Source organism: Boleophthalmus pectinirostris, unplaced genomic scaffold (assembly GCF_026225935.1).
Source record: "Boleophthalmus pectinirostris isolate CB_2022bp ecotype Guang Dong unplaced genomic scaffold, ASM2622593v1 HiC_scaffold_18, whole genome shotgun sequence".
Lineage (NCBI taxonomy): Eukaryota > Metazoa > Chordata > Actinopteri > Gobiiformes > Gobiidae > Boleophthalmus > Boleophthalmus pectinirostris.
The window spans coordinates 15,581,645-15,597,735 of NW_026571133.1; the positions used below are offsets into that span (position 1 = coordinate 15,581,645).

Genomic DNA, 16,091 nt, shown 5'->3' on the forward strand with positions numbered 1-16,091 from the left:
ATGTGTGTAGATCGACAGATTGTGAGATAGTACCTCATGTGTATGTGTGTGTGTGTCAAGCCTGGGATGGTCTCTTGGCTCTCCCTGCTCCTGTCAACAAGAATTAGGACAGTCCTCTCAAAGCAGAAGAGAGAAAATACAAGCTTTTGATGGTGCTGTGGAGAGAGGGAACTCCAAGGCACATGTTTAAGATATTATATATAGAATTTAAGTGGGATTTTGAAATATAGATATGTAATGTTCCACAGTATTGTATTAAATTTATTGTGTAATTATTATTTCAGGTGTTTTTTTGGCAGCGTCACCTTTTCACAGATCTGATACCATACGTTTTTAATGTTTCGCTTTTCAGTTGTCAGGTATTAGGGTTAGGGAACATTAGAGTGGTTGGATGATACAGATTTTTTATTATCTCAGTAACAATATTCAGATGATTATGCCTGCCAAGAAATGTATTAATGTCTTTAAATGTATCTGAAAAATGTGAAATTACCCAGTGCAGGACCCTTGCAGACTTATTTGGAAGTTGACAACACAACACATTTTCCATTTTAACTCCAATATTTCATTCATCTTTTTAATTTTGTACATCATCAAAACAACATTCACAATATTTTTTTTGATAAACTGCTCACTCACTAAATTATGTTTGCGATGTGACTCAAAATGGCCAACGAATCGAGATTAAAGACATCTCCCAAAATGTTCTCCTTGCTGCTCTTTCTCATTGTTGTATATTGGTCTGATTTGTAAGTCTGGCCTCATCCTGAGCTGAGTGCACAGGGGAGGTGAGTGGTCCAATTTCTGTTTCTTATTGTAGAGAGAGAAGTGTGACCGAGGGGGACAGACACAGACAAGACAAGCAAAAATGAGACATCTCAGCAGTGCAGAAAATGTCATTACTCTGTTTGAAACATCAGCACTTTGCACATAATCCAAGAAGTCTGTAGCATTTTTATGATTAGTTAAAGAGCCGAGATTATGCTCTTTTCTGATCTATGTTCTAATTTTGTTTCCTCATCAAAATCCTGGGGTCGTGTTTTGTTTCATTCACACGTGTCTAACCCTTCATATTAAGGCTGTTTTTGAGGAAATAACAACATTATAACTAGGCTTAAAGTTCACTTGAGGTTGATAGGGGCTGTGCAGCAGCTCTGGGTTGTTATCTCTTAACTTCATCTAATCAAGGAGATCCTGAACTTGGTTACTTCGGCTTCATAAAACTCTAAAATGCACATGGTTAATGACTGATCTGGAGGGCAGGGCCAGTTCTATAGATTAATTAGCTTTTTGTAAACTGTCAGAAAGTCTTTTCCATGAATGAATTATTAAATTATTTTTTCATGACCTTTTCAAAAGTGGTGACAATATTATCATCACAATGGTAGTGTTGATACTAAAATTTCACACTTTTTGGATTTGAAGACCTATGGAAGGTCTGAAGACTATGGCTATGGTTTTAGATAGATGAAGGCCATAAATGTATTCTGGAAAGCCTGGGTATCGATTTAGTGGTTGCTGTCAGATGAAAGGACTTAAAAGCTGCAAGATTGCATTGTGTAACTTTTCTGGTGAAGGGTCCATCAAATACTTTTCTCCATGGAGATGTTATTGTTCTATCTGGAAAGTTTCACAGTATGGCATTAAATTAAACCTTTCTATCTTCATGTAGACCAAACCAGACCAAAGTGCAGGTCAGGCAGAGAGGCAACCTCACTCACATTTATAATACTTGTTTCTCTAAGTATTTTTGAGCAGTAAAACCACTTGTAACTGAATAAATGTAAGGCAGAGTTGCTTTATGTCATACTGTGGAACATTCCAGGCAGAGCAATGACATATTCATAGAAAAAAGCAGGTGATGGACCCACAGCCAATAGTGCATCTTCAACAGCATATTTGTGAAAAAACAAACAAACAAACAAAAAAAAAGACATGTAAGTTTGGACAATTATGGATTTGTGGAAATAGTGAATTGCCCATAGAGGTAATGTCCACATGACAACTTTTTTTTGTTGAAATGGTGATGTTTTTATACACTTTGGCCTTTCATCCACACAGAGGCGGTGTTTCAGGTGGGCAAAAATTGTGTTTTTTGATAACAGGTTCCAGAGTGGAGAAATCTGAGAATGGCGGCATTGCGTTGTCGTGTGGACAAGCAAACCGCAGCTTTTGGAAAACGAAGAAGTTGCAACCCCATCATCGCCACGTGACCAGAAGAGAACCCTGGGCAGGAAGGACTTTGTAGTATTCTTTGTAGTATTGTATGTCCAGTGGCTCTGGCAGTATCCTGTTTACAGTACTACATATAGGTGTGGCACTCAGTGCTCCGTTGTCATGTGGACGTGAATATTTATTGATCTGATACGGGTGTGGACGCACATTTTTTTCAACCAGCAAACAAACAAACAAACAAACAAACAAACAAACAAACAACAAACAAACAAACAAACCATAAACCAGGAGCATTGTCTTGTGAATGTAGCCAGAATTACAGAGACCCCTGTCTGCCCCACCCACACCCCAACCTAAAACGATCTATCCTAGAATGCTGTGAACACAACCTATTGTAATGCAGATGAGTGAGTATAGTGTGTGTATTTTGTCCTTCAGATCTCTACATCCTCCTATCACTCAGAGCTAGTGCCTTTAGTGTACTGAGATTGCGCTGAGTACATGATGAAAGGTTGACAAGACTCTGTTCTGTGTCCCTATACTGACTGACCATTGTTCAGAATGTGAAATTCTCAGACACCCTATAACTGCTAAAGGAAAATATTTAAAGCCACCCACAACCCTATAGATTAAACTTAACTGAAATGAATATGATTTGGATGGACACATTTCTAAAGTTTGCTTTGAAGGCAGTTGCTTAGGTGTTCTCTTCATATGACCTGTACATAAAGCCTTCACTTTCTATTCAGTGGTCAACATAGGACTTACAATGCATTGAACTTACCTTAGGGACTCTACAGTAAATAATAGACTCCAGGTTGTCAAGGGCAACAACTTATTATTTCTTATTATGTTTCGGGAACCTATTCTGTCTCATTTTTTTACACAGTTCAAATCTATAACATATTCATTATAGTTATTGTTAGGTTAGGTAGCACTCACATTTCTGCACTGTTGGCCTTTCATGCTCTTGTTGTGCTCGCTGCATGACTCCCGACCACTTTGTGTTTGTGTGGTTTGTGTGGATGCATGTGCTTAGCAACAGAGCAGGGTATTCTGGGAGATGTGGAGCGAGAGGATTCCACTGGGCATGCTCAGACGCACTCCACAAATCACTGAGCAACATTCTACAGGTGCCACCAGCCGTGATTCTGCCTGGTACCATCAATGTAAAATTAAAATAAGTAGCTGGGAAATTATTAGTGGGTGGGGTGTGATATATCATTTAAAGATGCACAATGTAACTTTTGTGGTTAATGGTTCACCTCCAGCTCGTTTCCATGAAATTGTTATTGCTTTGTTTTGGATGTTTCACACCATAACATTGAACTTAGTACTCTTGCATTTTTTATTGCAGTTGTTTTTATTGCCCACACTGAAAAATATAAATGCTTATTATGAGCTGGAATGCCTCTCTACAAATTTGACCTGTAACTCTGGATGGTGCCCTCACCTGCCAGTCTCAGTTTAAAGAGCATATATTTTCTGAACGTATAATGTTGATTTCTTATCAAAAACATACCTGGAGTTGTGTTTTGTTTGATTTACAAGTTTAACACAAACACCATGCATATTAAGCTTGCATTCTTCTCTCAAAATGAAAATACTCTGGTCCATCATGTGATGTCATGTGGTAATACAGGAAGTGCTCCATAGTGTTTTTGAACGCCACATGCCTTCACCGGAATCATTTGGATAATTTCAGGAACTGCCAACAAACAAAACTAAAGGTAAAAGAAGCTGTTCACAAAGCTACTGCTTCATGACATCACAAGGTGGAACAGAGCATTTTGAGCTTTGGAGATACAGATGGATTCATTATAAAGGCTAACTCAAATGTGTGAATGAAACAAAATACAGCTCCAGGTATGTTTCTGATAAGGTAACAGTGTTCTAACATGATTTAAAGCTTCCAAGAGTCAATTTTACATAGTGCAGAAACTTTAATGCCATACTGTGTAACATTCCAAGCAAAGCTGGCAGACCCTCCATTTCCTAGTGCATGTTGAAAAAAAGTTATATTTATTTTGCACTTATTATGTTCCAATGTACCCCTCTCTTAGCCATTACAAAACAAAACAAAAAATATATATATTATTTTATTTGTGACACTATAGCAATCTGTAAATCTGTAAGTGTAACTGACTGAAAAGGAAACCCTCTGAAGTGCTCTTGCATGATATATCAGAGTCAATCTTTGCTCCCTGTGCATGTGCCTATGTGAATGACTGTATCTAGTTCAATGAGCCACTGCAGTGTCTAACCAGGTCACGGTCAAATTCAGATACAACTATGGAGACAGACAGAGAGAGGAGACAGGGGATTAAGGGAGGTGAAGGAGGACATGAGGACATGAGGACAGCAGAATATGAGATAAAAACAGAATAAACACTATTGCTTACTCACACTTTAAATGACATTTGGAAAACGACTCAATACAAGTAGCCTATGATCCTCTTTTTTCAGTTTTCTGTACTTTCAGATATAACTTTCATATATCCATTTCTCATGAGATCTAAAAAGCAATTCATTTCTGTAACATAGATGAGGAAGTCTTGGGTGTCTTGAGAAGATGTAGCAGACTGTTACAAAAGCTATTACAGAAATGGTGATTCTTATAAAAGAGAAGATGATTGAAGAGGGAATAGAAGAATATATTTTAAATCTGAAACTTTGATAGTGGTTTAAATACTTTGTGCTAGTGCATAATGTTTAGACAGAAGTTTCAAAATGATTACAATCAGTGCATTATGAACAGTGTTGGGAGTAACGTGTTATAAAAGTAACGAATTACAGTAATGCATTACTTTTTGCTGTAATGCAGTAATGTAAGGCATTACAGGGGAAAAATAGTAATATTTTACTCGGTACAAATGTGAGTAACGCGCGTTACAATGTTTTTTTTTTATCTGGATTGAAGTGGTGGGTTTTTCTTCATACAAATTCGCTAAAATCACCTCGATATCAGCAGCGGTGAAACGCCGGAGATGCGCCCTCGTAGACCTTCAGGTAACCGCGGGCGAAAGGACTGACAAAGAACTCCACGCTGTTTAGACCTGGTTTAGACCTGGGTCAGTTCTGGTTTAGGCCTGGTTTACACTCGTCCCTCCCTCTATCGCAGTTCACTTTTCGCTGTCTCGCTGTTTCGCAGATTTTTTATTTTTTTTTTGTGTGCAATTTTGCATGCCCTTTTTTTTTTACATTGTATGAACACGTGTTGCGTTCCTCCCGCTGCGTCCTGACTGGCCAAGGGACTCCTGTCTCCTGTACAGTACAGTACAGAATGTGTTCAGCTGCCAACTTTAAATACATGTTCAATCTCTAGCAGTGTGATTCTGAAGTGCTGTACGGTTGCAAGTTTTCTCCCCGACGAAACCCACAACGTCGACGAAACGTTCTGCACTGACAAAGGCTCCTGCGCTCGCACCCAAAAGGCAGTGGAAGATGCAAACATCACACAAAAAGTTGGACTTCTGGACACGCTGAAGGAAGGTAGAAGTTACGCGCTGTAACAGACTCTTGCACCGGCTCGGCAAATTTTAATGCAGGTATTCAATATTTTGTAAGTAAATACCTTTGTAAAGCATGTAGAGCAAGTAGAGCGAGTAGAGCGGGTAGGGCAAAGCTATTCAACTTGAAATTAAATGATTTCAAAACTAAAAAAAGTTTATGATCTGAAAATAGGAAATTGTCCCCACTTCAATATATTTCTTATTTATATTGGGGGAAAAAATGTCAATGGATGAAGTGGTCTTGAGGTACAGAGAAAAACACTTGAAATACCACAACATTGATGGTTTCCGCTTTATACAAAACCAACACAGCTGTCAGTCAGCTCACTCAAGTGGCCTGTGATTGGCTCTGGACTGTTTCCATGGTAACTGTCCTCCTTGTTGGACATTATTGTGAGGCGAACCTGATTGAGCAGACGCACAGAGGTGGGTCACTGTGGGAGGGGAGGGCTGATAACCCCCCGACCCGACATCGAAGGCATTTCACATAATTATAGAGCACAGCAAACACTCACCGCTGCGCTTTCTGCCTCACAACCTCTTCGGACGGAACCACAAGAGGGACAATTTAGGGACATTCTGCAAGGTTTGGCCTGGATGTAAGAGGACCAAGGAAAAGCTGTGATTTGTCAGAAGTGAGGTGTCAAATACAATAATTTTACTGCAAAGGTTCTGACTTTTGAAGAGATATAACATTGAATATGTACTATTCAAAATCCTGCTGTAATGGTTATTGTCATACACCTATATGCTTTATAAATTTCAGTCAGTGTTTCCCATCAGCTTAAGCAATAGCCAGTAAGAAAAAGTAAGTAAGAAGTGACCAAGACCCAGGTTGAAGAAAATATGAAGATGGACCCATGGTTGCTGTGGTCACCTACTTCTCCTGATATATTGTCCAATTGGAACTAGAAAATGGACAGCTTACCTTAATTCTCACAGTAATTCAGAGGTGTCAAACTCAAATTCACAGAGGGCCAAAATTAAAAACTGGGATTAAGTCATGGGCCAAACTAAGTATTTATTGAAAAATGTCAACAACATCTGCATGTTTTCTCTTCTTTTGGGATATGTACTGTTAAACCTTTTCTTATTAAAATAAATATTTAATCATAATTTTGCTTAAACATTGAATCCAGAACAAGCATCATAGAAAATAATAACAACATTTTTTTTTATAAATAATGTCTCTATATCTTATCTGTAGCCAGTGGGCCAGCTCTAATACATATTTGATATGATTTCACGGGCCAAATATAATTATATTGTGGGTCAAATTTAGCCCCTGGGCTTGAGTTTGATGTGTCTGCAGTAATTGAACATGAAAACATACGTCTGATCTAAGCATGAGTAAAGATCTGGTGGTTCATTCTAACCTGTTATAGATATTTTAATCATTCCCTTTACTGATCCCCAGCCCCCCGCTTCATCTGTGTTTTGATGATGCTAAAAGTTTGGAAACCCCTGCGGTACACTGTCCCTCTGGAGCTTATCTGCCACTGTTTCCAAACTAACCCAGGCTTTGACCATCAAAATGTTTGTCTTTTAGAGGGAGCCCCCCACTGCTTTCTCCGTATCAATGATTTAGGCCGTTTCTGACCATATGGTGTCACTTTTCTCCTCCTCTTGTAGAGATTGACAGCTGTCCGTTGTGTCAGAGCTAGATGAGACTCTGGGGACAGACTGAGGACGTGCTGATAAAACTATAGATCTAGTCTGTCAGCTTCACCAGCCATCCTTCACTGTTATGGTGGTGGTGATTGTACAGAATGGGCCAGTCAGTTTAGAGATCCAGGATTTAATGAGGCTGAGTTAACCATCTTACTTAATGTTGTTTATGATGTTAGTAGAGGATGTGTATACTTTGACAGCTGTGTTTGATGTTTTGTATTTTTTATGGATCAGCTCTCTCCACACAATTGCAAAATTTTAATTTGTCAATCATATTAATCTTATTATTATTATTATTATTTTTACTTTAGCAGTAATCAATTCAAAACTAAATACATCTTCTGAATAGTACTTAAAATGGTACTCATGACAAGAGCCATAAGCCTCTGAAACACAAATGAAATCTTATCAAATTTTGTCCCAGTTTGTGTAAGCAAATAATGGAAGAGTACTATAAATATTAATGTAATAGTACTCATGCATGTAATTGTTCAATATTGTATTTTACTGGCCTTATTCAGCTTTTTTCATCTCTCTCAATAAGACTTGCCCTTGTCCCTGAAATATAAGTGCTTTCTTTCTAACTCAACTTTGCTTTGTTTATACTTGGTTTATTCAGAGTGCTGCAATAAATTAATTCTGAAAATGAACATGTATTATCATATCATTTATTGCATTATAGTGTGTGGCAGCCATATTTTTGTGTAAAGATTTAATCAGGTTGAATATAATGACTTATAGTTTTGAAAACGTAAAGGCAAATGAGCAAAAACTAAACAAAACAAGAAAAAAATTACATTACAGTCACATTTGTGGTTATTGATCAGTGCTGTTGTTGACTCAGATGTAAAATGAAATGCACCTTTCTGTGTTAGCTCAACATATTGATTGAATAATTATAGTAACAGCCACACAGTTTAAACTCTGTGCACATTGTAGAGATTACTATATGCCTCTGGGATCTTTATAGTCTGACTGTTGGAGTCCAGCACATGAACAGAACAGTGGGGAGAGTATACTGATCCCCCATCATGATGCATGATCAAGTTTTCTCCTCTTTGTCACATGGTGTCTTCAGTCATCAGGGAGTGAGGACAGTTAGTACATCATGGGTCTGATTTTTGAATTTGGGTCAATTTGGGTCAAACTCAGTATATTATTGTGTAACAGCATTTACTGGTTACTTGAGAATTAATAAAAAAAATATATATAGTAGAAGAATAACAGATTGCTCCACCTGTATTTTTTTTTTTTTTTACATATTTTGTAAATGAGACAAATTAAGGAAAATCTGCTTTAATTAACTTTAAACCAAAAGGGTTATCTCACAAGACGTTAATTGTTAGGGTGAAAGATTTTGTTCTGCAGTTTAAAAAAAGAAAGTCTTTGAACTCATTTTTATTATTAAAGGGGCATTGTGTAAATTTCTGGTGGAGGATCTGTCAATTGCTTGTCACCATGGAGATGTTATTGTTTTGTCTGGAATGTCCCTGAATGGTATCAAACATTTCTATCTTGCATTTACTCATTAACATGGGGTTTTCTTTACCTAAAAACTTGCCTTCTTACTGTGACTGGGTTCGCTTCTCCACAGATCAGAGATGTAACGTGGCCCTGTGGTGTCACATGCTGTATCTGTAAAGATAAATAAGTGTAATGCCATACTGTGGAATATTTCAGGTAATATCTCCATGGAGACAAGTAGGTGACACACCCTCCACCAGAAACGTTACAAAGTGCACCTTTAAGCATTTTAAATCTAAATAGCAGTTTCCAAAAATGTTTAACAAAATGTAAAATGATGATCTGTTGTATCTATTTGTGAAGTTTAAACACAGCAGTACATTTGACAGATTCAAATTGGATTCAGTGGCTGTGAATGTGTCACATAAAAGCTGGAGAAATGCTTTCAGCTGAAGTCTTGGCAATAGCACATCTCCTCAGCGCTGTAGACAGCTCATACTCCCTGGGTCCCTCTTTACCTTGAATCATTTACATTTGAGTATTTCTGGGTATTGTGGATTGAATGCAGTGAGGAAGAGAGAAGGACTTATATTTGATGTGCTGTGAGTTGGATTGTTTGACACTGGCTTCAGGTAATCCTCAGACGAATGAGAGAGGAAGTCATTTAGAGCAAAGGCGCTAATGAAGTGGAGTGTTTGTGATAGCCCCGATGTGCTCTGGAAGTCTAAAGCACTTTTAATGGTTTGATTTCTGAGGAAAGTCATTTGTAGAATCAATAATACATCAATTATGAAAAAGCATTTTATTTTATTTTTGGATTAGTTTATTCATCCTGATGGCTGGAGCCTGGGAGATATCTGTATGCTTCTAAGTGGGGAAAAATTATCACTGTTTTCATAGTAATTAATAATTCAAAACTAAATATTGTCAAAAAAGCAAGCAAACAAACAAACAAACAAAAAAACGAAACCCCTTAAATAGACACTTACTAAACATTAGCACACAAACTGCCTTTGTGTCCTTGAGCAAGACACCTCTAAATCACTCGTGACAGTGGGCTGAATGAACCATGGCCCCTGTAATGTACTTAGAATTTAAATTTCTTTTAGTAATCCAGATTAACACTGGATTAAATAATTAGCTTTCCATAGATATTCTTCCACTAATTTGTATTTTACTGACAGATGATAGGCTGTACACTTCTCGATAAAAAAGACGCTAGTATATTATTGACTACTTTTACAATTTTACCATTGTAAGATAGGGCCAATGCTATTTTACCATTGCAGGATAGGGTCACTTGATTGTTCTCTCTGTGCTCAGTGCAGCACAATTTAATGAGGAATAAGAGCACATCTTGCACAGCTTGCATCTGTATATAGCTTGTGATTGTTACTGCAGTATACCTTTGTATTTCTAGGAAAATACAATAACATTTACTTTGTTTTTGGCTTTGTTCTTGGAACCAAACAATTTATGATAGAAATTTTTTTGTCTAGTAAGTGAATTGTGCACCACATCTGATCTAAATACTTTTTCTGTTTCTGGTGAGGCTGTCTCTAAATATAAACTCTGTTATTGAGTTTATGGGGCGGGTTCTTGTGACTTGAATGGTGGCTTTTAGCTGGAGCCCGAGGGGGAATAGGCCTCCATGACTCATTCACCTTAGTCTGTGAAGTGGAAATCCTCAACCTGTCCCTGTACACACACATGCACACATAGGAACAAGAAGAGAGGGAGAGAGGGCGAGAGAGACTGAAAGAGAGAGAAAGAAGGAGGGAGAGACTTAGAGGGAGAGAGAGAGAGAGAGAGAGGGAAAGAGGGACAGAACTCACACATGTGAATTGTGGGAGAGAGGAAAAGAGAGATGTAGAAGGAGAGTGAGACAGGGAGATAGTGAGAGAGACAGAGAGAAAGATAGAGAGAGAAAAGACAGAGAGATGGAGACTGAGAGGCAGAGCAGGAGAGAGAGAGATGCACATAGGGGTGCAGAGAGAGAGACAGGAGGCAAAGAGAGACACCTGTGAGAGCCTGAAAGTAGCAAACCATTTAAATTCAATTACTGTGTAAATTTAATAACATTCATTGATATAACAGCTTTGTATTATTATTTTTTTTTCCTTTTTACCACGTCACATTCCATGTCATCACCCCAAATCCTTCGCCTCCAAATGTGAGGTAATTTGCCTTTATACTTTTTTATTATTATTATTTTTTAATCCATGCTTGTGAGTAAGACAAACACACTTGGGACCAGAAATCTGTGTTTAATTAATTGTTGAGGGTAGCTGCAGAATGTGTAGAATGTGTTATACGCACATCTGTTTTCTATATTTTTGTTGGCATTTGGTATTATCCATAAGTTTTGTATTTTGCATCATATATATTAATTGTCTATTAGTGGTAGCTGTTGGATTCCTCAAGTGCTGTGAAAGACTGTTGCGTGTTAGCAGCCACTCACAGATCTGTGGTGAGACAGAGGTGTAGAGATGAATTCACACAAGAGGAACAGGTAACAGAACAACATGGCAAGGAAGCAAGGGGAGCACTGAGAGCTACTGGAACTGCTCAGATGAAGCTGATCTCTGTACATAATCTTAGAGGGACTATATAATACAAAAATACTACTCAACACACAATGTTCTTTAAATGTCATTTGGTTGGTTATTGGTATTTTTGTTATTGGTTTCCATCTTGGGTAAGGTATTTTAGTATTTACTTTAGAGATGCACAGTGTAACTTGGATTGGGTGTCCATTGTCCACCAATTTCTCTCCAGCAACTAGGTCAGGAATCGGAATAGACTAGATGGTTTGCAAGATCCCTGGAAGTTGTAGACTGCGCACCGGCCAGTCAGCGAAGAGCTGTGAAGCCATGACATCAAACTCAACCGCCTGACTGGGTCCCTTTTCTGGTACAGTCAGCGGAGCATTACATACATCACAACCGAATAGCAGCCATTGGTTAAATAAAAAAAGTACTTGCCTACTGTCGAGAGAACGAATCCTAATGCTGCGAGGTCAGACGGTTTCCACAAAGTGAAACCGGCTGATGAATCAGGCTACCAAAGTACGGCATTAGACTTGCATTCATTCAGATATACCTGTAACTGTTTATATGCTAAAAACATGCCTGAGTGGAGCCGTCTCTGACCTGTAACTTGCTTGTTTGCTTGTCTCTATGAAGAAATAAATTAAAGTGTGAGCTGCAAAGCTAAAACAGGTGACAGACAATTTGCCATAAAAGTTACATAGTGCTACTTAACTTGACTTTACTGTGTCCACTAATATCAATGACCATGATTTCCTTGGAAATCCACTGTGTAACTTTGTGAAGCTGCTGATCTTATAGCAGAGGATTGCAGACAACATTACTCATGTGTAGAATAAAATGAAAATAAAATAAAAACATATAAAATAGCCTAATATTAAATCCAATGGAAAACATCATTGGATGTCTGGTGCTTTGCATGTTTTAAAGCCCTATATAATACATTCCAACTCTCTTATATTGAGAAAAGCATCACAAATACCCAGTAGAATCTAGCTATTCTGTTGGTCTGTTTAGACTTGACTGTTATATCATTGTATAAGTTTTAATAGTTGCATCTTCGTACTTTATTTTATAGCTTCCTTAATGCACAATATTGCTCATTTTTAGTTTCATATCCAATTGCAATCATAATCTGCTTTGACATTATCCCCGTTAATAAAAAGGTTCTACTCGATTCTCTCAGAAATATTTTGTCTTGCTAATAATATTTTTGGCCCAGAGCTGTATTTTCAACACAGCAGCTCTCTGTGCAGGTACTTTAAAAGGGTTTAGTGCTGTCTTAATATGAAATTGGATGCCATAACTGCTTGTTTAAAGCCATATTTTCCAAGTATCCAAGTTGTTTTGTTGATGAGGACATTTGTGGAAGAAAATGTGGCTTTGTGGATTGCATACAACCCTTACATTCCCACATAATGAACAGGGAAATAATAATGCTGTATATATCTGCAAGGCCAAAAGAAGCATCCTAAGACCCTACCTCTACAGCTTAAGTCTTTACAAACCAGAAAAAAGAACTAAAACATTACATCTTAGCTTTTTTTTCTATGCAAACACATATTTACCAAGTCAAAGTGTCAGTTGCGCGTGTACAGATAATTTAAAAAACACCTAAGGCACACTACTTTTCTGGTGAAGAGGCCATTAATGTTGAATGTTCCACAGTATGGACAGTATTTAATCTATTTTGTATTAATGCAATTCCAGGTGTTTTTTTTAGTTAAAAATAACAGTCTTAATATAAGCAGAGCACCCGTTCCATAGATCTGACCTGTAACTTGGTCACCTGCAGACAGAGACTACACTGTATTAAATGCATATGTTTATAATGCCACAGAGGTGGGACCAAGTCATTGTTTTGTAAGTCTCAAGTAAGCCTCAAGTCTTTGACCTCAAGTCCGAGTCAAGTCCCAAGTTAAATACAGGCAAGTCAAAGTCGAGTCTTGGTCACTGGCCCATAAGTTCAAGTCATGTCCAAGTCGTCTGCTTTGAGCTTCAAGTCATTTCAAGTCTTTAAACCAAAGTACCAAGTATAGCTTAGATTTTTGCACTTTATATGAATTTTAAACTAAACTGTATTTAAAAAGTCATGGTATATTTATATATGAGTATTTATTAAATGCTTTTTTTTTTTTTTTTCCTTTTTAAATGTCTTGACAAGATCTTAGTGTGAATCATTACAATCAGAACAAAAAAATGTTCTTTGTAATTCCCTCTGTTTTACTGTATTGTACTGTATATTACTGTAGTACATTTGAAGATAACATCTCACAGTACTTCAGTTACATCCAAAGTAACAAATAGAGAAGTGGGACTGACGTTTTCCAGTTTGTTCCTTTAAAATTAAGTACTGCAGCTATCAACTGTAAAGAGAAAAGTATTTTCCAGAAACATATATATATTTTTAGGAGAAGCTTCAAGTCTTCTCAAGTCACAGCTCTCAAGTTTGAATCAACTCAAGTCTTAGTTTATTTATCAAGTCAAGTCCCAACCTCTGCAATGCTGTACTGTGGAACAAAAAAAAGAAAGAAGTTACATACTGTAGTTTGTTGTTAAAAGACTTGAATAAAAGAATACATATCTCAGGTTTTTATTGAAAGAAAATTTTACCATGAATCTGATGAATTCTTGTTGCAGTTTGAACACTTTTTTAACATTTGTTACTAACCACACATGTCCTTTTGTGTTGACAGAAACCTGCTGGACAGAGACACCTTCTCCAAATCTGACCCAAGTAAGACCCAACGCTCTCTGTTTGACTTTCTGTGATACTCTTGTTCTGTCTAAATGTTTTGTAACCACACAGTTCAGTGGAAAAGTACACGGCAGAGGAAGTAGTGGTGTAAACATGCTCCTGTGTCTCATATTACAAGTCTAACTGGCAATTGTTACTAAAAGATTAGAGATGATCAAATTATCATAACAATGTAACTATCCTGCCCTCTATGGGAAGTTAGTGCTGAAATGGGGTGGCATTAAATTGAAACTGTTAAAACCTCTTCCCACTCCTTTGTTTGTCTGCAGTGTTCCAGATAAGTGAAAAAAAAAAAAATACTCACTCCATACTTTTCTTTGTGAAATATGTGTGTCTTAACTGTGTAAAAGTGTGTAATCCTATGTAATCATTTATAATTGTGTGTGTGTGTGTTCAAAATATTATTCCTTTCTTCCTTGTTGATGTCTTTACCCATATTTTGCTTTTTGTTGCATGCAGACTTTTGTGCTTACTATTGCAAAACTGTTTTTTATCTTAGAATCTCAGAAGGTGCCAGATTTAGAGAGACACATCCCTTTATCTAATCCATATAAAATATGCGCACTATGAAACTTTTCTGGTTTGTCCACCATAGTACTCAACTGTTTTCATTATGCAACCTGTTTTAATTACCTTTTTGTAAACTTACTAACATCTTTAGTAAAGAATACTATACTACTATTTTTGAGCAATAAAACACATGTAATTAAATAGAGATGTTTAATGCCATACTGTGGAACATTCCTGACAAAGCAATATCCCTACCAGAAAGTTAGTGCATCTTTAACATTCTTAAAGATAGAACTATTACATTATTGCATAATATTAAGATAATATTCATTCGAAGACCTCGGCTCTTATGTATTTCCCTTTGACTGCTTCAAGGATTTCAATGCATTTGGGAGAAATATGGAGATGTGTTTGAGATGCTGGCTTTTTCCTCCTCTGTGTCTCTGTGACTCACCTCTCCAGGGCTGCTCTGTCTTACTGTGTGTTTGGCTCAAGGCTGATCTGACTAATGTAAGGACCAGCTGAGACACACAGCCTATAGAAAAACCAAGAGGTGGCTATAGCTTTCCATGTGGGCTATTCATATTTATATCACAATAGTTTAGTTGTTTTTCTACTAATCATATTCGTTGTATTGTTTGTAAAAAGCTATACTCAATATAACAATATTTACAGTGGCAACCATGCAGCGCAATATGAAATAAAGGTGTGTCGATGTCACATTTTAGTGTAATCATTATTCCTGCCATTACACTGACAAAAAAATGAAACTCATTATTTACTTGCATTCACATTGTCTAATAGTAGAATTTCAAGTCTAGAATGTGACCCGCTTTATAAAATCTAGCTTTTTGATCGCAAAATGTATGTTCATGTGACGAAAACAGCCAGAGAATAAAGACTCACTCTTGGATTTCTGTTATATGTGGATGTAGATAAATAGACATTATTTTTTAACACATATTATTTTTAGGTAAGGTGCACTGCACAACTTTTCTGCTTTTATGGAGATTTTATTGCTTTGCCTATAATGTTGCATGGTATAACAATGAACACATGCTTCTGTTGCCCAAAAATACAATAATTCCTTCTGTGAATAGGGGTGACACTCCACAGATCTGAATTGTAATGTATCATAGTGCTGTAACCTGCTTGCCTCCCTCGTGATTATTAAGCATCTATACTGTGGAACATTCTGGATGATGTAATACTATTTCCATGGAGACAAACTAGTGGCGGACCCTCCACTAGAAATGTTACACAATGCACCTTTAAGATTTTATAGTGACCTATGATCATAATTGCCAATTAACTAAATAAACTTGACATCTCTTAAAGAAAATGCATACTTTTAAGCATTACACATAACAAATTAACATTGGCCAATATGAATCCTGTTTTATGTTTACATATAAAACAGTGTAAATACAGTAATTACCTCAAAAGCCCAAA

The 16,091-nt window shown here is 37.0% G+C and overlaps 1 protein-coding gene across 1 annotated transcript in view; it reads left to right on the forward strand.

Annotated features, from left to right (window-relative positions):
- Positions 1-16,091, forward strand: part of LOC110161610 (copine-8) — a 131,559-nt gene that overhangs the window by 19,696 nt on the left and 95,772 nt on the right. Inside the window, exon 2 of the mRNA XM_055153678.1 lies at positions 14,068-14,108. Coding sequence (XP_055009653.1) covers positions 14,068-14,108 — 41 coding nt within the window. The remainder of the gene's footprint in view (positions 1-14,067; positions 14,109-16,091) is intronic.